Source organism: Monodon monoceros, unplaced genomic scaffold (genome assembly GCF_005190385.1).
Source record: "Monodon monoceros isolate NGI ecotype Baffin Bay Population unplaced genomic scaffold, NGI_Narwhal_1 Super_Scaffold_13, whole genome shotgun sequence".
NCBI lineage: Eukaryota > Metazoa > Chordata > Mammalia > Artiodactyla > Monodontidae > Monodon > Monodon monoceros.
Window position 1 is genome coordinate 69447379 of NW_021703769.1, and position 23000 is coordinate 69470378.

At 53.2% G+C, this 23000-nt stretch overlaps 1 protein-coding gene across 10 annotated transcripts in view; it reads left to right on the plus strand.

Moving 5' to 3' along the window:
• The window catches only part of KIAA0556 (KIAA0556 ortholog), a 201610-nt gene extending 178610 nt beyond the window's left edge, over positions 1-23000 (plus strand). For 7 of the 10 annotated variants that reach the window (XM_029220374.1, XM_029220375.1, XM_029220377.1 and 4 more), the window contains 9 exons: positions 4162-4339; positions 9169-9334; positions 12619-12776; positions 14280-14344; positions 15655-15765; positions 17492-17631; positions 19507-19608; positions 20185-20345; positions 21095-23000. In XM_029220374.1, coding sequence (XP_029076207.1) covers positions 4162-4339; positions 9169-9334; positions 12619-12776; positions 14280-14344; positions 15655-15765; positions 17492-17631; positions 19507-19608; positions 20185-20345; positions 21095-21476 — 1463 coding nt within the window. In that variant the 3' untranslated portion in view covers positions 21477-23000. Of the gene's footprint in view, positions 1-4161; positions 4340-9168; positions 9335-12618; positions 12777-14279; positions 14345-15654; positions 15766-17491; positions 17632-19506; positions 19609-20184; positions 20346-20464; positions 20554-21094 lie in introns of those variants that run through there. The other 3 variants (XM_029220380.1, XM_029220381.1, XR_003793117.1) reach the window with 2 other exon arrangements.

The window sequence follows — 23000 nt, forward strand, 5'->3', positions numbered from 1 at the left end:
AGGAAGGAGGGAGGGAGGGAGGGAGGGAGGGAAGGAAGGAAGGAAGGGAGGAAGGAGGGAGGGAGGGAGGGAGGGAGGGAAGGAAGGAAGGAAGGGAGGAAGGAGGGAGGGAGGGAGGGAGGGAGGGAAGGAAGGAAGGAAGGGAGGAAGGAGGGAGGGAGGGAGGGAGGGAGGGAGGGAGGGAGGGAGGGAAGGAAGGAAGGAAGGAAGGAAGGAAGGAAGGAAGGAAGGAAGGAAGGAAGGAAGGAAGGAAGGAAGGAAGGAGGGAGGAAGGGAGGAGCCACTGTCCTCTTCATCTGATGATTTCCCCAAAGATGCTGTATGTAAATGTCTGTCCCACTGAACTGGCTTCTGACCTTTCTTGGAAATGTTATTTCAGTGCCTTTGGGAGTTTTGCCCTGGAATAGCGCTCCCAGACCTTTTTGCTGTAAGAAAAGTGTAATTTCTCTACGTCTCTACTCAGCAGGAAGGCAGAAGAACCTCCTGATCAAGGACCCTCTGCCCGTTTTGTGGCCTGTGATTTCCGAATGTCTCTTCTCTGAACCTTTGGCTTTTTCCTCATTGTATCCCAAATCCTAACCCTACTTTCCCAGCCTGTGCAAATGAAGAGAGCTTTGACAAAGTGACCCAGGGGGGATGCGTTGGGGTTGGTAAATACGGCCAATCCTATCAATGTTCTGAACGGGGATATATGATTTGCTAATTTGCAGACGACACTAATTTTGGAAGTTTTGCAAATATCAGCGGTGGTGAATAGGAAAGGAGCTGAGAGAGTTGAAACATGGGAGAGAAATAACAAAATTAATTTCCATTTATATAAATACTAATTGATACACCAGAGGAAAATGAATATGGAACACGGATATTAGCTCAAAAAGGAGAGCCGTCACTTTCAGAGCAGCCCTAGATTAGATGGCATCACAGTGCATCTTGCCAGGCAAACAAAGGGGTGGCAGGCTTGGGAGAGTCTGGGGTGCTGCCTCTTGTTTCGAGGGGGAGGTGGCATTTCTCCCTCACAGGGATCCCCCTGATCTAAATCCACTCCCTCCTTCACCTCCAGGCCTTCTCCATCTCGGGAATGGTACCCACAGCTACTCTGTCCCTCGGGTCAGAAACATTTTCTCTGTTCGTTAATTCCATACAGGCCATTGAGAGCCCTGTCAATGCTGTCTCCAAAACAGATCCTGAATCTGTCCACTTTGCCCCCGTTTTCACCACTACCGCCTTTGTCCCAGCCACAGGTATCACAACAGCCTCCTCCCTGGCCTCCATATGGAGTCCAACCCCAGTGCGCTTTCCAAGACACGGGTCCGATCATGTCACTTCTCGGCTTCCACATCTAAGCCTCCCTAGCTGCCCACTGCAGAGAAGAAAATCCAGACTTCATGACATGATCTAGCCTCCACCTAACCTTCTGATCTCATTTTCCTCCATCTTCTACCTCAGTCACTTGGTTCCAACCACAGATCAAATATGTTCCCATCCCAGGGCCTTTGCCCTTCCTGCCCTCTCAGCCTAGAATGTTCTTCCAGAAATGCTAGAGAATGGCGGCCTCCTTCTTATCGCCCAGGTCTCAGCTCAAACGTCACCTCCTCAGAAAGGCCCTCTGTGACCATCCCTATTCCTGCTTAGTTAATCCCTGTCTTATCTCTTTCATTTTTTTCATGGTATTCATCACTCTGTGGAACTATCAGATTATTTTTTTGATGTGTGTTCATTGTCTGTCTTCACTGCAGTGGAAGCTCCTAGAGAGATTTTGCTATGTGTTTACCCCTAAATCTCCAGGGCCAAGAACAGGGCTTGGTACCATAGTAGCAATATGTTTACCATTGACTGTGATTTTGGTCAAACTCAAATGATTGTATTTTGATTCATTTACCTACACGTATCTACTAAACACATACTCTTCAATCAATCATTTATTTTTTTAAAAAAAGCCTTAATTGACCATCTGTTTTCAGGCACTATTCTAGGCTCTGGAGATAACAACAGTGAACACAGCTAACAGAGCCCCTGCCCTCAGGGAGCTTCCATCTTAGTGGGAAGGACTGATGAAAACAAATAAGCAAATCAAGTAGAACATCTTGTCAGGTGACAAAAAATAAAGCAGAGGAAGGGTTTTGAGAGTGATGGGAGAGGGTGCTATTTGAGTTCAGGTGGCTAGCAGGGCCTCTCTGAGGAGGTGACAATTAAACATAGACTCATCATGAGAAGGAATGCATCAGTTAGCTTCTGCTGTGAAACAAACCAACCCCAAATTTAGCAGCTTAATATAACCACCATTAATTGTGATTTATCGTAATTCAGTGGCGTGGCTGGGCATTCCTTTGCCTCTGAGCCAGGCTGGCCTCTGCTGGCCCTGCTCTCGTGTCTAGTCAGCTGGCAGATGGGCTGGCAGCTGAATGACCTAAGATGTCTTCACCCACATGGCCTGCAATTGGGAGGCTAGCCTGGCTCCTTCACATGGCAAGACTCCAGGTGTGGAAAGAGAGGCCAGACCCCTGTACACATGTGCTTTACAGCCTCTGCAAGCTTCGCTTTTGCTTCTGTCCCATTGGCCAAAGCAAATCACGTGGCCCAGATTCAGGAAGTAAAGAAATAAACTCCGCTTCTGGATGGGAGAAGCGGCGAAATCACATTGCAAAGAGGCAAGGACTCGGTGGGAGGAATTTGTGGCCATCTTGCAGGCTTCTGGTGCTGTGAGAAGCTATGATGTGCCCAGGACCACGCTGGTCACACATCTGTTTCATGTGCCCCCAAGATGCTCAGAGTTACCTTGGCACCACGGAGGGCAGAGGGATCTGAGACCAAGTTACAAAATGTATGTTGGAAACGACAGGGGCGTAGGAGAGGAAGCCATGCTCCAGGGAGGTCACGTGCTTGGCCTCCCTTCCAGCCACAAGGGCATCTGGAACCTGCCTGAGCTGAAATGGGTGGAGCTACGTGAATCCAGGCTTCCTTCTTCCAGTGCTACAGTGCTGGCATTCTGTGAAAGTTGCAACAAGTGTGACTCTTTGGAACACAGCCACCCACAAGAGTGCTAAAGTAGGCCCCCAGTTCTCCAACGGTAAAAGAGTTCATGGGGCTTGGTCCTGGTTCTGCTGTAACGGGAGACCATTAAGGAAGGAGAAACTCCAGCCAGATATTGGATAGAGATTCATCGGCTTTGCACTTTCTGGGCAAATGAATGACTCACCTGGGCAGTTTTGCCCAGAAGTTCACTCCTAAATGCTCCCTGTTGGAGAAGGGGTGGAACAAGGACAAAAGCATGGGAGTGTCACATGGGTCACTTCCTTTACCTTGAATCCTCATGATAGTGGCCAATTTGCATAAAATGTCCATTTCTGACGCTGAGGCTCACTGCTGCAGCCTCCTCTATTTAGTTACTTGTTCAATCATTCCATCTGTACTGAGCTCCTACTGTGTGGCAGGTACTTTGCCAAGCTCTGGGGGCACAATGAGCTAGCAAAACAGATGGGATTTCTGCCCTCAGGGCACATGGGTATTTACCAAATGATCACAAGATCACACTGGTGACCAGAGCATGTAAGGGGAAGTTCACAGTGACATGGCAGGCTGTGAGTGGAGGCTTGATGTGGTCAAAGAAGTTGGGAGGGCTTCCCTGAGGAAGTAGCTGGGATCTGAAGGATGAGCACAAGTTAGCCTAGGCCATGTGAGTTCAGGAGGGAGAGAACAGCATGTGCAAAGGCCCTGTGGTGGGAGAGGAGAATGTGAATATGCGGGACTGAAAGACAGTCTGAGTGGAGCAAGGGATTTTGGGTGCAAGGTGAGGTTAGAGAAGTAGGCAGAAGCCAGATGACGAAGCCTGCTGGCCAAGCAGCAGGGGAAGCCACGCTAACGTGTTAAGCATGGGGTGGGCAACGTGATTGATAAGTGGAGAAAAGACCCAGGGCTGTGTGCAAGTTTAAACCACACCGGCGCACTCATCCTGTAGATATTTCCTAAGCATCAACAGTGACCCAGGTCCAAGGGCCACCAAGAGGAAAGGTGCAGAGCCCACTCTGAAGGCCCTTTCATTGAAGTTTGGGCTTTCCAGTTGGTAGAATGCAGAGGCTGAAGATCACTCCTCTTCCTCTCTCCATCTTGGGTACCTCCTCCGGAACCTGTGATGTTCACGGGACACTTTTCTTCCTGCTGCAGGCCTCCAGCTGAATTTCACCACCTCCTGGGGAGACCTGCATTACCTGGGGCTCACAGGCCTGGAAGTGGTGGGCAAGGACGGCCAGGCACTGCCCATCAACCTGCACCAGATCTCTGCCTCCCCCAGAGGCTTAAATGACCTCCCTGAGTACACCAACGACTCCCGGACCCTGGACAAGTGAGTGTCTGTAAGAAGCACAAGCAAGGCTCATGACAGCAGGGGTTCGGGGACCTGATCTGTATCGTAGGTTTCAGACTCAACCATCAAGCGGCATCTCCTATTCCACCTTCTCCCAGCCACCCCGTGAGGTCTGGGGTCTGCCCATTTTATACTCAAGGGAAACTGAGGCCCAGGAAAGGGCCACACAGCTGGAAGAGGTAGGCAGGATTGGAAGCCAGGCTCTCCTGCTTCCAGACCCAGGTGTGCTTTGTGTTTTCTTCACGGTGCTCAGCATGGGCCTCGCACATGGTGGCTGCTTGGTAAGCCTTTAGCTCGGTGTTTAGGCATGAGGGACCCCACCTCTCGGGCGCTGAAAGCTTTCCCCCCCTGAGGTCAGAGGTGATGGCTGAGGAAGTCTCCACAGGTGGCTAAATGCACTTCCCTCTGCATTTGTCAGATCATAAGCCCAGGTTGGGTCAAGTCAGTAAGAGAACACAAGCCTGAATATAGCCCTGATCCACGGGGCCCCAGAGCCGGCAGTCTGGCACTCGACCCCTCCGAGTCAGGACAGCTGTCAGGCTGAGGCCCTGCCTGGAGGTGCAAACAAGAAGATTCTAGGGGAGCCAGAGGGATGAGAGTTCAAATCCTGTCTCTGCCCCTTACCAGCTAGTTGCTTAACCTCTCCAATAATAATAGTCATGATAATAATAATAATAACGGAAATTATAACTGCCATTTTTTGAGCATTTATTAAATGCTAGACATTGGACCATGCTAAGCAGGCTGCAGGTGGCAGATGTTCATTCATTTAAACCTCAAACAGCCCAAAGAGGCCCCCACTCTACAGATGAAGAAACTGAGGTACAGAGAGGTACCCACACTAGTTGAGTGGCAGAGTCATGATTTGAACATGGGTCCGTGGGAGACCAACACCCATACATTTAACCACTAAGTTATGCCTCAGTTTCCTTATCAGTAGAATGGGGACAATAATTCCCATGGCTGGAGGGCGGGAGGGGGATTGCCACATCACAGCTGAGCCCCGTCCCTGGCCCAGAGCGTGTGTGGGGTCCACGGCGGACTCCTACCTGCTTTCCTCTAAGGTGCCCCTTAGCCGCGGCCCTCACAGCCTGCTGTCATTACCTGCTCACGGGCCATCTTGGCGAGTCGCACCCCTGCACACGGTGGCCCGCTGCCGATTGTAAAGGTGATCAGCTCATGGCTGGCCCTGCTTGTGCATCCACACCCACCCTCCACACAGATTGTGTCGCAGCAAATCCCAGGTCTGATAGTATCTCATCTCTACATATTTCAGTATGTAGCTCTAAACAATAAGGACTTAAACACAATCTGAGTACCATTATTCCAGCTAAATAATTAACAGTCATCTCTTAAATTACTAGCTATCCAGCATGTTTCTATTTCCCTGACCATATTTTTCCCCCTTTTATAACAGTTTGTTCCTTGAATTGGCATCCAGGTAAGGTCCATACATTGTGATTGGTTGTTATGCCTCGTTTTAAAAAAAATTTTTGGGAATTCCCTGGCAGTCCAGTGGTTAGGACTCCACAATTCCACTGCAGAGGACCCGGGTTTGATCCCTGGTCGGGGAACTGGGATCCCACAAACCGAGTGGCGTGGCCAAAAAATACTTTTTTTTTTTTAATTTTAAAATTTTATTTATTTATTTATTTTCATTTTTATTGACATATAGTTGATTTACAATGTTGTGTTAGTTTAGGGTAAGCAGCAAAGTGATTCAGATATATATATATCTATATATTCATATTCCTTTTTTAGATTCTTTTCCATTACAGGTTATTACAAAATATTGAGTAGAGTGCCCTGTGCTACAGAGTGGGTCCTTGTTGGTTGTCTGTTTTATATATAGTAGTGTGTATATTTTAATCCCAAACTCCTAATTTATCCCTCCCCCACCTCTTTCCACTTTGGTAACCGTAAGTTTGTTTTCTATGTTTGTTTTCTATGACTGTGAGTCTATTTCTGTTTTGTAAGTAAGTTTGTAGGTTGATATGTCTCTTAAGCCTCTCATAATCTCTAGGTTCCCTTCCATCTTTCTTCTTTTTTTCCTTATAAATTATCTGTTGAAGAAACCAGGGTTTTTGCCCTGTTGAGTCTGGATTTTACTGGCTGCATCGCTATGGTATCGTTTAGCCTGTTCTTCAGGCCCCTGTATTTCTTGTAAATTGTTCACCAGAGCTAGAGGTCTGATCAGATTGAGGTTTGACCATTAGGGCAAGACATAACCATCAGGGCGTGGATGTCACTGTGTATTCCCTTCAGGACTCATGGAATATCTGGTTGTCAGGCTTTCTGTGATGTTGGCAGCCAATACTTAGTGGTTAGATCTGTTACTCTATTGGGGGTTGTGAAACAGTGATACACTGATCCTATCACTCCTTTTTTGTCAATAAAGGGAAATTTTCCCTCAATTATTTGGTTACTTTGAGGTACAATTCAAACAGGAAAGACAACCTAAATGTTTGATTCTTTCCCTTTATTTTTCAGTTTTCAAAAGAGCAAATTGTTTCTCTAGCATCCTTTAAAACATTTGTTTGCTTTTGACTACCATAAACTCATGGATTTAAACCTACTATGTTTGAAGGGTTTCAATCTATTACGGTTTTTATCCTATTGATGCTCAAATTGATCCCTCTTTGGACATTGAGACCTCCCAAATCCTTTTGTAAAATAGTAGTCTCTGATAGCTGCCTTGCTTTCTGATGTCACACGATAGTCCAGGTTCCTCTTTTATGTGTATTGTCCCAGGCATGGAATCAGCTATTTCTCCAAGAAGCCCAGGTTCCTTCTAGTGGGAAATGGTATTTAGAGACCATAATCTAGCCACTAGGGATGCTTATTGCTACTGGGTCAATCCTTGTTTCTAGGCTCTTTTTGTGGACAGAGCTAGGAAGTATCATTTAGATATTCTTGAGGGTGTCTATAGGGACCTCCCTTCACTGTCAGCTATAAACGCTTCATCGGTTCTCTCCACTCTCAGAATTGGGCAGTAGTTTTGCTTTGGAGGTGGCACCATATCTGGGACAGAGAGGTAATTGCTTTTGGAAGGAAATAGAAGGTTCTCTAGCTTTAGACCTCAGTCAGCTTAATTCCACAAACACCCCAGGGTTAAATTGCTGGATTTCCTCAGTTTTAAGATGCCAGCAATTGTAAGACACACCATCCATCGATTTAATAACAGCCTTTTAGAGAAAAAAGAAACATTACCTCCTTGGATGAACACTTCGATTGTAAGATTTATTCCAAGCCCAAAACTTCAAAATGTAAGAGGAAAAACATAAAGTTTATTTTAAAATCTAGGAAACGTGGGGCCTTCCCTGGCAGTCCAGTGGTTAAGAATCCGTGCTCCCAATGCAGGGGGCATGGATTCGATCCCTGATCTGGAAACTAAGATCCCACATGCTGCACCACCAAAATAAATAAATAGAATGTTCAAAAAAAAAAAAATCCAGGAAATGTGGCAGCAGCCTGTGTCCCTCCCAGGGCAGCAGCTTCAAAGTCACCAGGAAAATGGGAAGGTGAGGGGAGGGGGTCGCCCAAGAGGCTGAGAGCTGGGCCCCTATCTCCAGGGCCAGGTCTCTCAGTGGTAGTGAGATCAGGGCTGGGGTCTGGGCTGGGGTGTGCTGGGCAGAGTTGGGAAGGATGAGACAGGATGTCCCAAGCAGGAGAACCAGAAACTGGCCAGGATGGGACTGCAGTGTGGTGACAAGCTCTTTTAGAACATGAGGGTGCTGGGGGCTCCCTCCCAGCGGTGGTGGGCTGCCCTGGGATATCCAGACTGGGTGACTACAGGCCAGACCATCTACCCCCCAGAAGCACCTGCCCCTTCTTGTACTTGTCCCACGCCAGGAGCTGCCAAGTTCCCCCTGGTGGTTTAGTATCTTTCTCCCCCAGCACAAGAAAGAAGGAATAGGGCTTCCCTGGTGGCGCAGTGGTTGAGAGTCTGCCTGCCGATGCAGGGTACGTGGGTTCATGCCCCGGTCCAGGAAGATCCCACATGCCGCGGAGCGTCTGGGCCCGTGAGCAATGGTCGCTGAGCCTGTGCGTCCGGAGCCTGTGCTCCGCAATGGGAGAGGCCACAGCAGTGAGAGGCCCGCGTACCAAAAAAAAAGAAAGAAAGAAGGAATAGAATTCTTTCAAAATGTACCATGGAGTCAATACATCACTTTTTAGAAATTTGGGAACATAGAAATAGTCACCCCCCACCCCTCTGACAGAAATAGATCTTTCACTTTTGCGTAATCTCTCCTGGTCCTTGTCCTCATTTTACAGCATTAAAATCAGCGCCCCCACCTTTCCCCGTTACTGCATCATCCTTGTGATTATCATTTTAACTACCGTACAGATTTACTGAACTTTTCCCTATTTTGAGACCTTTTAGGGTTTGCTTGTTTGTTGCTAATGTAAGCAGTATCTTGGTGCAGATACCTTTTTGACATGTTGAATAAATTTTTCTTAGGGGGAATAAATTCTAGAAATGGGATCGCTGGGTTAAAGGGTCCTAAAAACTAGCACACACCCGCATCCCCGTTTTAAAACCCTTGATGATTGCTTCACTGTACCTTTAACCGCACAGACTGTTATTTTTCCCCTTGTTTTCCTATTTTGTCTAACTTCACACATGAGAGATGGCTCCTCACTGTTGCTTTAATTAGTCTCACCTCCCCGTAATGAGCCGGATCCAGCCAGACTCGTGCCAGGCAGGGGCTGCCATGGGGAGAGGAGTGGGTGTAGACCCTACACTGTGAGTTCTCCCAGCAGACCGGGCTGCCCCCATCTCTCCGCTCCTTCCCCGCTGAGTGCAGGTTAATCGATGGGGCCAACATCACGATGGAGGATGAGCATATGTGGCTGATCCCCTTCTTGCCGGGGCTGGACCACGTGGTCACGATCCACTTCGACAGAGCCGAAAGCATTGCAGGCCTGCGCTTCTGGAACTACAATAAATCTCCCGAGGACACCTATCAAGGGGTAAGCCGGGCAACAGCAGCCGCGCTCAGTCCACGGTCAGGGAAACAGCACCTTGATGAATGGCTGGCGTGGCTGCCAGAGAGGAGCATAAATCCTCCAGAACTTTCCAAATGAAGCTGGGGGAGGTTACAGCCAGGGAGAGAGAGCTGCCGCTGTTCCCTCCTGCAAACAGCAAATGCAGGCTAAAGAGCCCGGGGCTGACCGGAGAACTGCAGCGCCTTGTCTCTTCTGGGGGCTCAGGGGTCCTCAGCAGGCCCAGCCCCCAACTCACAGTGGTCGGTTGCAGCCCTGCTGTTCACTGAGCGCTTTGGCGGCCAGGCCTGGGCTGAGGGCTTCTCATGCCTTTGTCATTTCATTGGACCCGCATTCCAGCCTCTGGGAGGCAGGTGTTATTACCCCCATCTTTCAGGGTATTGAAAACTGAGGTTCAGAGAGGTCCAGTCACTCATCTCACGTCACACAGCTAGAGGCCCAGTCCACGTCTGCTGAGCTTGGAGCCTACACTCTTAATTTCTACACTATGTTCTTCTCCTTCTGGGTGTGAAAAAGCAGGGGCCTCTGTTGGCATGTGGAAAAGAGCATCAGAAGTGCCCCCTTGGGGCTTCCCTGGTGGTGCAGTGGTTGAGTCCGCCTGCTGACGCAGGGAACACGGGTTCGTGCCCTGGTCAGGGAAGATCCCACATGCCGCCGAGCGGCTGGGCCCGTGAGCCATGGCCGCTGAGCCTGCGCGTCCGGAGCCTGTGCTCCGCAACGGGAGAGGCCACAACAGTGAGAGGCCCGCGAACCGCAAAAAAAAAAAAGAAAAGAAGTGCCCCCTTTCATGGGCTTTTCTGACCTGTGTGACCATGAACCATGAGACATTTGTCCCCTCCCACTACATGGAAGTGATGATGACAAGGTCACCTAAAATATAGCAATGCAGTTAGGGCCCTAAATGCACAAGGCTCTGCGTCTGAATCCCCGCCTCTGAGCCTTCCCAGCTGTGTGACCTTTGGCAAGTGGCCCGCCTTCCCTGGACCTCAGTTTCCTCATCTGTAAAAGGAGGAGGAGGATACCTGCCTGTGGCCCACGGAAGTTGACAAAGCCAGGACCCGGCCTGTGAGGATGCCGTGAGCCCAGGCCTGGGTCCTCAGTACGTCCAGGGACTTAAGACTGTGGTGGTTTATCACAGTGGAGTGAGCAGCCCCCAGCCCCCGGCGCTTGTCTTCAGGAGCACTGGCTCCCCTGAGTGTGCAGTTTACAAACCCCGCCCAGGCCGCCCTGGTGTCTTTGTAAGCGTGCTCTTGGGTCAAGCGCGAATAAAATGTCCGCTATGTTGGCGTTAAAGAAACATTCTTTTGCCTCAACTCGTGCCTCTGGGCCTTTCCCTTCCCTTGAGTGAATCCCTCTTTCCAGTTGAGCTTCCACGACCTGGATTTACCGCCTGGAAACGTTGGGCCCAGAGGCCCTGCTTCCCAGGTCTGGCCCCCACCAGCCTTGATGCCAGTGATGAATGGCCACCATGGGAGCGGGGATAAGCGCCATCTGAGAGGGCGATCCCAGGGCGCAGAGTAATGGAACTCTGGTCCCTCCCTCCCCAGGGAAGTGCATCAGATGCCCACCCCACAGGGCACCACTGGGCATGCTGGCTCTGAGCCCCTGGCATGAGGTTAGAGCCAGGCCTGGCACTCTAGGAGGTGGGCTTCACACCCCTCCAGTGTGTCCTTGGGCAAATTGCTTAGCCTCTCGGAACTCTAGCTTCCTTAGCTATAAGATGGAGGTGATAATAAAAGCCCCTTCTGAGGCAATGAACCGGGGTCTGGGGAAGACAGAGATGCTCCCAGGAGGTGGTGGTGGCCCTAGAAGAGGGACAGGGACTCCCTGGACCTCTGCTGTGCTCTGTTGCCAGCTTCACTTCAGGTGGCTTTCTCCTCCAGGCCAACACTGGCAGCTCTGGGCTTGCATCCTGCATGCTCCAAGCCAGCAAAACCCCAGGAGCCACGTGGCTCTTGCATCCACATGGCCCGTGGGTGACAGTTCTCTGTTTGGCCAGGCCTGAGTCACAGGTCCAGCCCTGGGGCCCAGGCAGGAATTAGGCTTGAGGAAAGTAGAGTGGAGGCATAGTGACAGCTTTGGGGTCACCATTTCCAGCCCCTGTACACCTTTTAGGTTTATGCACCCTGTGACCGGCTGACTGAGTTATGGGGGGGTGAAGAGCCCCAGGGTACATTGTTATCCATGAGACCCAGGACAGGGCCCCTTCCTTTCCTCACGGAGAAGCCCTCTGTGTCTTCCGGGGTGAAGCACCACCAGTTTGGTCAGCAGCTGGCTGGGCTGCTAACCATGAAGGTGGAGTGAGGTACCAAGGAGCCCTGATTCCAAAATGTGGAGTCAGAGAGGGTACTGGCTTAGCCCCCCTCTCTGCTCCCCTACCACCGCCCTTCCCCAGGGGAAGAGAGCTGAGCCACCTCAGATCCTGCCATTAGGCTTTGACATTTACTGGCAGATCCTGGCCATCCGGCTGGCAAAATCTGGCCTATAACAGGGGGTCATGGTGGCCCAGATCCAATCAATTCAGCAAGCTCCTACTGTGTGCCATGCCCAGAGGCGGATGTAGAGATAATCCAGCTGGGGTCTCTGCCATCAGGGGAGACCCCGAAACCATGGAGGACACAGCTAGGGAATACATGCCCTTAAAAGGACAAGCCAAGGGCTGTGAGAAGGAATATCAAGAAGGGGCCCATTTCTGTCTCAGGGGCAGGTGCTAGGAGAGGAGGTGAGGTATGAGCCAGGGTTTGGAGAAGGATCAGGCCAGGCTAACACTGGTGCAGTGCGTATTTTGTGCAAGGCACTGTTCTGTTCTGGAGACTTTATGTAAGTCAGCTCCTCGTTGAGCCCATTTAACAGATGAGGAAATTGAGGCACGGAGGTCAAGTAACTTGCACAGCTACTCATGGTGGATCTCAGAGCAGCTGAGTCCACGCCCTTGACCACCGTGTCACACCTCCTCAGGCCACTGCAGCTGAGTAGACGGGAAGGTCTGTACGTGTCCACTGTGGCTGGGGCCTCACCTGCCTGCTCCCCTGCTATACGTCCAGCGCCCAGCACAGAGTAGGGATGGCACCGGAAAGGGGACCCCGGCCAAGTGGTTCTGGCCTGGGAGAAGGGCCTGGGAGAAGGGCCTGGCTCTGTGAAGGCCCCCAGTCATACATGCCAGCTGCCAGCAGCACCAGCCACGTCAGCGCTCACCACCCTCCTCACACTGGCTCCTGTTCTTCAGACTTGTTATTTCTGTTGTTTGCTAGGCTAAAATCGTCCACGTCTCCCTGGATGGCCTGTGCGTCTCCCCTCCTGAGGGCTTCCTCATCCGGAAGGGGCCGGGCAACTGCCACTTCGACTTTGCTCAAGAAATCCTCTTTGTGGACTACCTGCAACGCTGCCCGCTGCCCCCACCAGCCCAGAGGTGAGGGGAGCGGCTCCATGAATGGTCCCTCCCGGCCCAAGGGCACTGTCTTTGCATCGTGCTCTGAAATGTGTACCTAAAGGGTTTTGAAATGATGATCAAACACATTGCTTTTCAACTTGGCTGTTTTCTAAAGCTTAGCCAAGCCTCTCCGGAAGCCTGGGGGATGTACCCACCTTGTCTGGGGATGTTTGGGCTTCTCACAGTCTGGAGTGCTTGAGATTTTAAATGCTTCGTTGTGCTTCCTGCTGGGAAGAGAGGCTCAAGCCTGCCTAGATTCCAGAAATGCCTGCTGGCCAATTCAGGGAAGGGCCTTCCTCCTCTTGTTTCTGTATTCCTGATTTAGAAAGATTCAAAGAGAAAAATAGAGCCTAACATTTCATGGATTCCCTGGGATTGCTTGGCCCGTCTCAGCTGCGTTAAGTTCATAACAATCTGTAAATGCCACGTTAAGTTTATTCATTTAAACCCCCTGATGTCCAAGTACCAGAGGCCAAGCTCTCAAAACAAAATGAGTTTCCCTCCACTGTAGCTGGGATCACTCCTTGGGCCAGATACTGGGAATAGTCACTTAATTATAACGCTGCCCTTGAAACTGAAGAAAACCAGGCCAGGGCCGGAGGGCACTGGCCATGGACCAGGGAGAGAAGCCCTGCGGGGAGGAGTCTGGAGGAGGAGAGAGGCTCCCTCCCGTGTGCCTGCTGTGAGCCAGATGCTTTGTAGTCATCCTTCAGGGAATCCTTCCAACCACCCTTTGAAGCAGGGATTGTTAGGCCCATTTCACAGATGTGGGAACTGAGGCCCAGGCGAGTGAAGCCTCTTGCTCAAGATCATGAAGCAAAGGCTTCAGGGCTCTCCCCACCTCCCTGCCTCCTCTCCCTGCCTGCCTCCCATCCCACCCCACACTTCAGCCCGTCTGGCTGCTTTCTGGGACAAACATCAACTGTCCAGCCCCGTCCCACCTCAGGGCCTTTGTTCTGGGTGCTCTTCAGCTTGGAAGGCTTGGCTCTGACTCTTCCCATGGCTGCCTCCTCCTTAGCTCAGACATCACTTCCCTGATTACTGCCTGGGGTAGCCTGCCCCCTCCCAGCACTCTACCCCATTGGCCCATCGTGGGTCTCACTCAGCTCTCAGAACAGTGTGGACTTATCTTGTTCGTGAAGGGGCTAAATTTGGGTGGGGTGATTAAGAGTGTGGACCCTGGAACCAGACAACCTCAGGTCACATCCCACTTCTGCCACCTCCCAGCTGTGTGACCTTGAGCAAGTGACTTCACTTCCCTGTGCTCCAGTTTCCTCACCCACAACAGGGATGTGAGAGTACCCACCTCCCAGGGTTGCTTTGAGGAATGCGAGTCAAACCCAAGGTGACGAGCCTCCCCCAGTAGATGGGAACTCCAGAAGCTTGTCTGTCCTTCCCCCAATGCCTCCCCGGGGGATAGCTGACCAGCGACTCGGGCCACTGCAATCCTCTGCTTCCTGGTGCTGTTTTGTGTTTTTTCAGACTGGACACAAAGAGCCTGGAGCGGGCGAGCATGGACTATGAGGCGCCCCCGATGCCCTGTGGCTGTATCCTCCTCCACCTGCCTCACATCCCGGGCACTGGATCTATGCCCAGAACCCAGGGAGAGGGCGAGGCCCTTGTGGCCTCCTCGCGGGCCCTGACTTGGGGTCTGGGCCTCAGCTGCTGCCCTGGGTTTCAGCCAGGCCACAGCCAAGGCAGCTGGAGCCCATGCAGCGAAACTAAGGGGAGGTTGGGAGAGCTCCCGGGTCCCTGGGGACACTGGGGGTTGCTGGGACCGAGGAGTTCCAGGCCCCACCCCCCTGGTGGGCTGAGGTTCAGGAGGCAGCACCAAGAAGGACTGTAGCTGGGAGGGGCCAGAGAAGCAGGAACCGATCCGGGGACTGGGCTGGGGTCTCTCCTTGGAACCAGGCAGGGAGGAGGTGAAGAGAGAAGGAATCATAGCTCAAATGTGCTGGACCCTTTCTGCCACCCGGCACTGTTTGCAGTAGATCGCCTGTATGAACCTCATGTGTTAGCCCCGTGAGGTGGGTACTGCATCCCCATTTCACAGCTGAGAAAACTGAGGCACAGAGAGGTTAACTAACTTGCCAGGCCACCTAGCCGGGAAGGGGTAGGACCAGGTTAGTGAACACAGACAGCCTGGCTCTCTCACTAGCCTGTTCTCCATCCGGCTTTATCGCCTGGGGACCACCCTACCACTTCTCAGGCTTCCCGGCCTGCCTGCTCCTGGGGATTCTAGAAGCCAGTGGGGGACAGAGCTGAGGAAGGGCTGGATGCCTGGTTGTCTGTGTGAGGCACAGTCAGCAATGCGGGAGTGGGGGGGGTGGTCACCCTGCCAGGGCCCATCCCCCCAATACTGTGATGCTCCCGCATCCCCCCCTCCCTGTTCACACCCTGCACACTTGAAACAGGTGGAGCAGGGAACAGGCACTCTGTTCGTGTCATTTTACAACCAGGGAAACTGAGGCAGGAGGTAGTTTGAGGCCTGGTCACTGTTCAGCTCTAAATACTGAGTTTGTGACAGATGCGTCCCCCCTGCCAGCTCCCTGGAGCGCACCCTCCCTGCCTCTCCTCCTACCTCCTGGGGCCTGGAGAAAGCTTTTGAATTCTTAAAACACACATACACACATTCATATGCAGTTTAAATTAAAGAAAATTTCGTGCCACATACACTGTGATTGACTTCAGTCTCAAAGGAAAAAGAAATCATTTTTTTCTCTCGTTCATCTCTATAAACATGTGTATATATATATATATATATATATATATATATATATATCCCTTTTATCTTTGTAATTGTTTTCCTCTGTTCTCCAGAAAATTAAGCATGTTTTTCCTTAATAACATGTTGCAGTCATTTTCCAGTTTCAGCTCCTGACCAGCTGGGGTGACCCCTATTACATCGGTCTTACCGGCCTGGAGCTGTATGACGAGCAGGGAGAAAAAATCCCTCTGTCGGAAAACAGTATCCTTTCTAGGCAGAAGGGGGGCTCCACCCAGACTGCAGGGAGCATGGGAGGGTCGGGCGAAGAAGCAGAATCCTCGAATGTAGAGAGAAATATCCCTGTAGGAACCAGACCTGGAAATTAAAAATGCCACTGGGCTCTACTTACAGTCAGATGTGACCCTTGCAAAGCAGAGAGAAGCTCCCAGGCACACCTGCCAAGACATCCATAAAACAGAGTCCTGTGGTTCAGGAATTTGGGAGAGGCTACCAACTGCAGCCCCCTCTTGGAGAACCACAGACACTTTGGAGTTGTAAAGGCTCTGACAGGACTTGTAGCGAGAAGCCTGTTCTATTGTGTTCAACCCAGTGTGTCCTGAATTTATTGACCGTGGAGCCCTTTGCTCACAGAATACCTACACCAGAATTAGCAAACTGTTAGCCCAGTGAGCTTTTAAATGTTTTGAGTTAGTCGCTAATATTTTTTAAAAACCAGGAGGTTTCAGATGACAACCCAATCTTCAGCTTCTCTTGAGAAGCTGGCAGTGCGAGGCCACAGTCCTGCATAGTGACGATGGCTGGACCTGAGTGCCTGCTGCCCTTTCTCCCCAAGTGCATCCACCTGGTTGATCCCAGTCTTCTACCTCCAGTTACCTCCCAGGCCCCAGAAACATAGTGTTAATATTCACCAAGGGCTCACTCGGTGCCAGGGCTTGTCCCATGTACCTCATTTGCCCTCACCACAATCTTGTGAAGTGAGGCACAGAGAGGTTGAGTAACTTACCCAAGGTCACACAGCCAGTGAGCTGGGAGTCTGGCTCCAAAGACCATGCTCTTGACCACTGAGCTGTCCTGCTTCCCTTTGATACAACCTGCCTGACCCCTCTGGGCTCTTGATCTGTGATCCCTGACGCACCAGTTAGGGAACTACTAGAGCAGGTCAAACCCAAAAGCCTCCCTTGCATCTCTCTGGGGTCCCTGGGTTCTGATTGGATCCTTTTCTGCTTTGCCCTGGTGGCACCATGCTCCTCACCTGGGATAAGTGATTCTTGGTGGTTTTGATCGTTATTAGTGATTCCTTAGATGTATAAGTCTTCATCAATTCTGGGACATAGAGATGTTTATTCCCATTTTACAGATGAGGAAACAAGCCCAGAGATAGCCCATGACTTGCCCAAGATCTCACAGGTCAGGATGGCAGAGTCAGAGCTGGGACCATGTCCTCTCTGTCCACATTAATGCCCATCCACTGAGTAGCAATAGCTGAGTCAGGCTCCGCCCCCCACATCCTTCCAGTCTCGGTAGGGTGGTCACATGCCAAGGCAGAATCCAGCCATGACCCCGTCCATCCCCTCGCAAAGGAAAACCTCAGAGTCTGCCCTCCACTCTCCAAAGAGACAGCAACAGTTTTTATTCCCGCCTCCAGCACTTCCATGAAACCCGTCTTTTTCAGCCTGCTCTCTGCCCGCTTTCCTCCCCTTTCCTTGATACTGGCCACGCCTCCACTCTCACCCCGACTCCCCTCAGCCTCCTTGCTTTCATTTTCCCCAGAACATGTCTAATTTGGCTGTCACTCCTCTGGCTGCCCAGAGCAGCAGATGGCGGCTCTGCCCACCAGGCGCGCCCGCCCTGGCGTCCCCTGAGCCGTGCCATCAGCGTGATGGAGGCTGGAGGCCGCAAGAGTGGCCCACGGTGCACGGTGCTGAGCACTCTGCTTTGGGTTATGAGAGCTTAGAGGCGTCTACAGATATCGCCGCCTTCCCCGACAGCGTCAACTCTCTGGAGGGCGTATGTGGGGACGTCCGGACTCCCGACAAGCTCATTGACCAAGTGAATGACACCAGTGACGGCAGACACATGTGGCTGGCTCCCATCCTGCCCGGCCTGGTGGGTTCCGGAGGCTCTCAGCCCTGGGGTGGATGCGGGGCGGCTTTCTGTCCCTGGTCTCAGTGACACATCTTTCTTCCAGGCCAGGTTAACCTCGAACAAGTCAAAATGCCCAGGGGCCGCCAGGAAGCCTCGGGTCTTTGCTAACACATCTGACAGGTTGGCTCTTCCTGGCCAGAGTTCTTTCCCTTTGCTCTGAGGGTGCATATTATAAGGGGCCACCAGGGAGCTGAAGGGCCACATTGGACTCTGAGGCCAGGAACCCAGTGCAGCAGTCCTGGGGGCTTGGGCATCTGTCGATCCCTGCAAGACATCCCTCAATGGTTCTTTTTTCTGCCCCTGTCTCTCTCTGCAGAGTCCACTCTGTCCTCTTCTTCCCAGCCCCAGCCTCTCCACATTCACTGTTTCTGCTCCCTTTTTATGCCGCTGGGCACTTGACCCCAACCTTGCCCTCTCTCTGGCCTCAGACCTGCCTGGTAAGCTCTTCCAACCAACTGACTCAGTCTCCCAGATCTCAGACTCTGCAGTTGGTCCTGCCTACCTCTTTGCTCCAAGGCCTGATGGCAAACCTCGGGGTGGGCCTTTGCCCACCTGGGCCTGGTTGATAGTGGTAGAGAGGGAGGTGAGAGACCAGGAGATGGGAGGGGTTGGGTAGCACTCTCTAGCCTCTCAGTCACGGGGCCAGAAGCCTGTATAGATGTGCAGCAGGGGCTGGGCATCTACCCCTGTGACCACTGGGTGGGAAGATAAGGGGTACATTTTCCTCTCAGAACCCTCACAGGAAGGGGCAGCACCCCTTCAATGGTCCATCAGCTTCCCTTGAGAAGAGGCCAAACCCCTCAGCCCCACCACTGCAAAGGAGAACCACATAGATCTATCAGCCCTCCGACCTGGGGCTGCAAACTGGTGGCCCCTGGCCAGTCCAGCCGGCTGCCACCTTGACCTTGGCCAGCAGGCATCTGCCAACATCTTTCACATGAAGCCCTTTGGGTGTAGAGCAGCTTCTCCGTCTCTCCCTCTTCTAGCTGGACTCAAACATTTGTATCCAGTTGAACGCTGTGGACAACTGAGTTTGAGGACCCTCCTCTAGACCTTTATTATTTCCATGGTACAAGCGGAAGGCTGACCCTGTCCACATCCCCCTACGTCCTCTTGGGGCTGAGACCCAGGGCTGGAACCAAACGAAGTCTGCAGCCTGTGGCCACGCTGAATTCTTAGGCGTTCTTCTGTCTTGCGAGGGGCCCCCTAATATTTGCGAGGCTCTGCTGGGGGTGAGGAGGCTGTTGGGTCCCACTTTACTAGCCGATCGGCCACGGATCGGGACACCTCCTGCCCCCTCCGCCAGCAGAGGTTCAAAGATCTCTGCTGAAAATCACCCAGCGGTGCCTTCAAGGCCACTCGGCTGTGCTTTTCATTTATGATTCGGAGAAAGGACAAACAGGGGTCAAGGCTGTGCTGATTGCCCGGAGGTCGTGCCTCTTGACTCTGGAGCTGGGGACCGTTCCCTTGGCCCCTGGAGCCCCAGGCTGTGTTTCTGGACCTGACATGGAGGAAAGGGAAGGGCGCGCCCAGTTCTCCGCAGGCATTTCAATGACGGCCATGCCAGGCCCAGAAAACAGACCTTTCAACAGCCAGCTCAGCGGTTTGTTGCAAACGCAGCCACACGTGACCTGACTCAAGATGGGCTGCAAGGAGAAGAAAGGCAGCGGGAACCCCACGCACAGCGGCCCCAAGCAGCCCAGGCGGCCCACCTGGGCCGGCACTGCCTCGGGCACCCACCCCCCTCGCGCCCCAGCCCACGCCTGGCACCCCGGGCCCAGCCCAGTGCCTCTGTTCCCAAACATGCCTGTTTTAATTAGTTCTTCTCTCTGACAGGTGAACCGGGTTTATGTGATTTTCGATCGGCCTACCACGGTGTCAATGATCAAACTGTGGAATTACGCGAAAACACCCCATCGAGGGGTGAAGGAGTTTGGTGTAAGTACTTACTGGCTGCGTTTTTTGAGATAATTATGCTCATTGGTAATTAGGCTGCCGGCAATTATCATTTGTCGCAGTTTGACTTAACTTCTCTCGGCTGCAACCTTAGACACAAATGCCTGGTCCTCAGAGGCAGGGAGATGTGCCATCCAACCGTGAATTCAAAACCTCCGAGTGATTTGAATCATCACCCCGAAAAAAACAAAGTGGCTTTTCTTTCATCTTTTCTTCTCAAATTGTACTGGTGTAGGGAGCTCTTCCTGCTGGAGGCGACTCTGGGGTAGGGAGAGCTAGGGCCCTGGGGGACCAGAGACCAGAGTTCGCCATGCCCTGCCACATGGGCAAAAGATTTTAGCCCTTTGAGCCTCAGCTTCCCCATCTGCAATTTGGGGCTAATCCAGGCGCCTTTCCTGGTCATCGTGAAGGTTTGAAATCATAACACGGGCCGCGCACCTAGTAGGCGAGGCTCTGAGCAGTGATGCACTTTGCCCGAGGTCACACGTGGGAAGGACGAGGGGGATGATGGACCACACACACGCCACACTCCACACAGCCCCTCCTCTGTCTGTCCAGCTCCTGGTGGATGACTTGCTCGTGTACAATGGGATCCTGGCCATGGTGGGCCACCTGGTCAGGGGCATCCTGCCCACATGCGAGCCCACAGTACCCTACCACACCATCCTCTTCACTGAGGACACGGACATCTGTCACCAGGAGAAACACACCGCCATCAGGTACGCCCCGAGCCCGTGACCTCCCCTCCCCCATCACCTCCCCTGCCGGCCCTAACGAGGAAGGACGGCAGGGACACGCTGCCTGGAGCCTGATGGAACCTTCTGGCTTCCCCCCGCAGTAATCGGGCGGAGGGTCAGGACGTGGAGATGATCAATGAAAACCAAATCGTTACCAACTCGAAAAGGAAGCAGAGTGCAGCTGACCCAGGTCAGCTTCCTTCTCTGCCCAGAGCACCCCTCCCACCCCCCTTCAGGAGTCTGGTCGGAACGGAGAAGGAGCTGGCAGCATCACACACTGTCTCTCGCCCCTGCCAGCCCTCAGACCCCTCTCCTCCACCCAGGAGCCTTCCCTGGGGGGCTGCGGGGGCGCTGATGGGGGCAGAACCCCGGGAGCAATGTGGTGTGCTTCCCAGAAGCCAAGCCTTGCATGTACAGAGGGAAAAGGGCTATTAAGGGCAGAAGCGCTATATTGAAAGGGTTGTCCTGCCCTGGGCCACTGGAAACCAGGAGAGGATGTGCAGGGCAAGGGCTTCCCAGAGGAGGGATGCTCGAGCTGGATCCTGAAAGATGCTCCTGATCCTGAAAGATGGTCAGGCAGAGGGAGCTCGAGGCTGCTGGGGGCGGAGGCCAGGTCTCCAGGGGCCGTGAATGGCAACCCCGGGCAGTCTGGATTTCACCCCAAGGGCATGGGGCAGCCCTCGGGGATGGCGGCTGGGTAACACTGCTCCCTCTGTGCTCTCCCTCGACAGCCTTACGCCCCAAAACCTGCATCAGCGAGAAGGAGACAGCGAGACGCTGGCGGTGCTGACCGCTGAAGGAGGGGGAGCTGGTCCTCTCAGCCGGGGTGGGGCTCCGTTACCCAGCCCCAACTCAGCACCCATGTCCCCCGCCCTCAGGCCTCCGTGTGGGCCAGCCCAGACCCCAGACCCCAGACCCCAGGAGCTGGAAGGGAGCTGCAGCATGGAGGGAGCCCGCTGGAGAGAAGGGACTCAAGGGGTGAATGGCCCTGGGAAATACAGGAGTTCTGGGCAGGTGGAAGAAGTGGTGTGGTGTGGCCTTCCACTGTCCCCCGCGGTCCTGGGGCCAGCTGCAGGGAGCCTGGGGTCCCCTGGCTCCGTGGCTCTACCGTGAGATCCAACAAAGCAGGGCCCGAGTCCGCTGAGGCCTGTCGTGGGATCCGCGGGCTCGGCCTGACTCCAGGCAGGAAGGTACCGTGGCCAGCCATGCCAGGGCCTGGAGTAGGGCTGAGCGGGCGAAGGAGGCCAGGCGTCAGACACCAACACCGTCAGGCGTAGGGTCCTGCCTTCCGAGGCCCCTGCTGAGGGGCCAGCAGCTCCCACCCCCACCACATCCCCACCTCATCTGGGGGCTGCGGAGCCAGCTGAGCAGGTGGGACCTTCCCCTGGACCTCTGCAGATGTCTAGCCTGGACTGCTACCACCCCTTCACCCGTCCTGGGTCCCGCCCAGGCCCAGTTAAGAAGGAGGGATCCCCTGAGGGGAGCCGGTCCTGCAGGGCCTCAGTCCTCTGGTCAAGCCCAAGAAGGGATCTGCCAAGGGCACGTGTCCTGCTGAACAACGGAGGGAGCTGAACCCACCGGCGGCCTACAGCCGGCCCCACCCCGGCATGCGGAGCCTTGTCCCTGCGGTGCTGCCCGGCCCAGATAGGACAGGTGGGCAGCGTCATACCCCGGAAGGCCAGTAGGACACACCCAAATGCCGTCTGGACGCAGGGCCCGGAGCCAGAGGACCGGTGCCACGGCCCCACGCTCGGGCCCCAGAAGCCCCGCCCCCTTCCGCTGGAACTAGCCTGGAGGGGGCGGGGCCCTCACTCCCCGCCTGTCCCTGCCCTCGGTCTGATCCAGGCTTTTCGCGCTTGCTGTTTCCCTTTCCATCTGTCCTTGACCCCGTGTCGTGGGCATCGGGCAGTGAGGTTCTTGTTGCCGGGGGTCCCCACCCCTTCTCCCTCATCGAGCAGCTTCCCAGCAAGTTGGAAATAGGCCTTGCACCCCAAGCTGCGTGAAGCCCAAAACGCATCGATTTCCACCTGTGTAACAAGCTCGGATCAGGGACCTAATTGGTTTCCCAGTGGTGGGTAATTTCTTGTTCCAAATATTAATCCGTCGTTTTCCTGGCGCCCGGCCCAACCCCGCCGCGTTACTGTACTCTAAGTAGTTCCTATGCAACCCAAAGCCCCAGCAAATACTTTATGAGCTTTGCAGCTTCAGCCGATCAGCTATGCAAATGCGCTTCTCATTTGGAGCGTGGGGCTGATGTGAAGATAAGGAATTGTTTCTCCCAGAGAAGATCCATCATTTCTGTAGCTTGCAAGCCCCGGGCTGCCCTGCTCACCTCCCAGATGTGGCCAGTGCCTCCGGGGCCTGGGGGCTCCCAGGAGACCTGACCAGCTTTTAGTGACCAAAACCAGTGCCGTGGGTTTCAAGGGAGCCCAGCCTTCCATCCCCGCCGAGGCATGTTTACAGGTCAGACGTGTCCGGGAGATTGCAGGAACACCGCCCACACTTGCTCCCAGAATCTCAGTTGATGTTTAGAATAATTGTATGTACCATGCAATTTAGGGGGAGAAAAAGCTGTACAGGTATTAACTCTAAAATAACTTTCTATTTTTTTCTCTTGTAAAATCAATAAAAGATGTT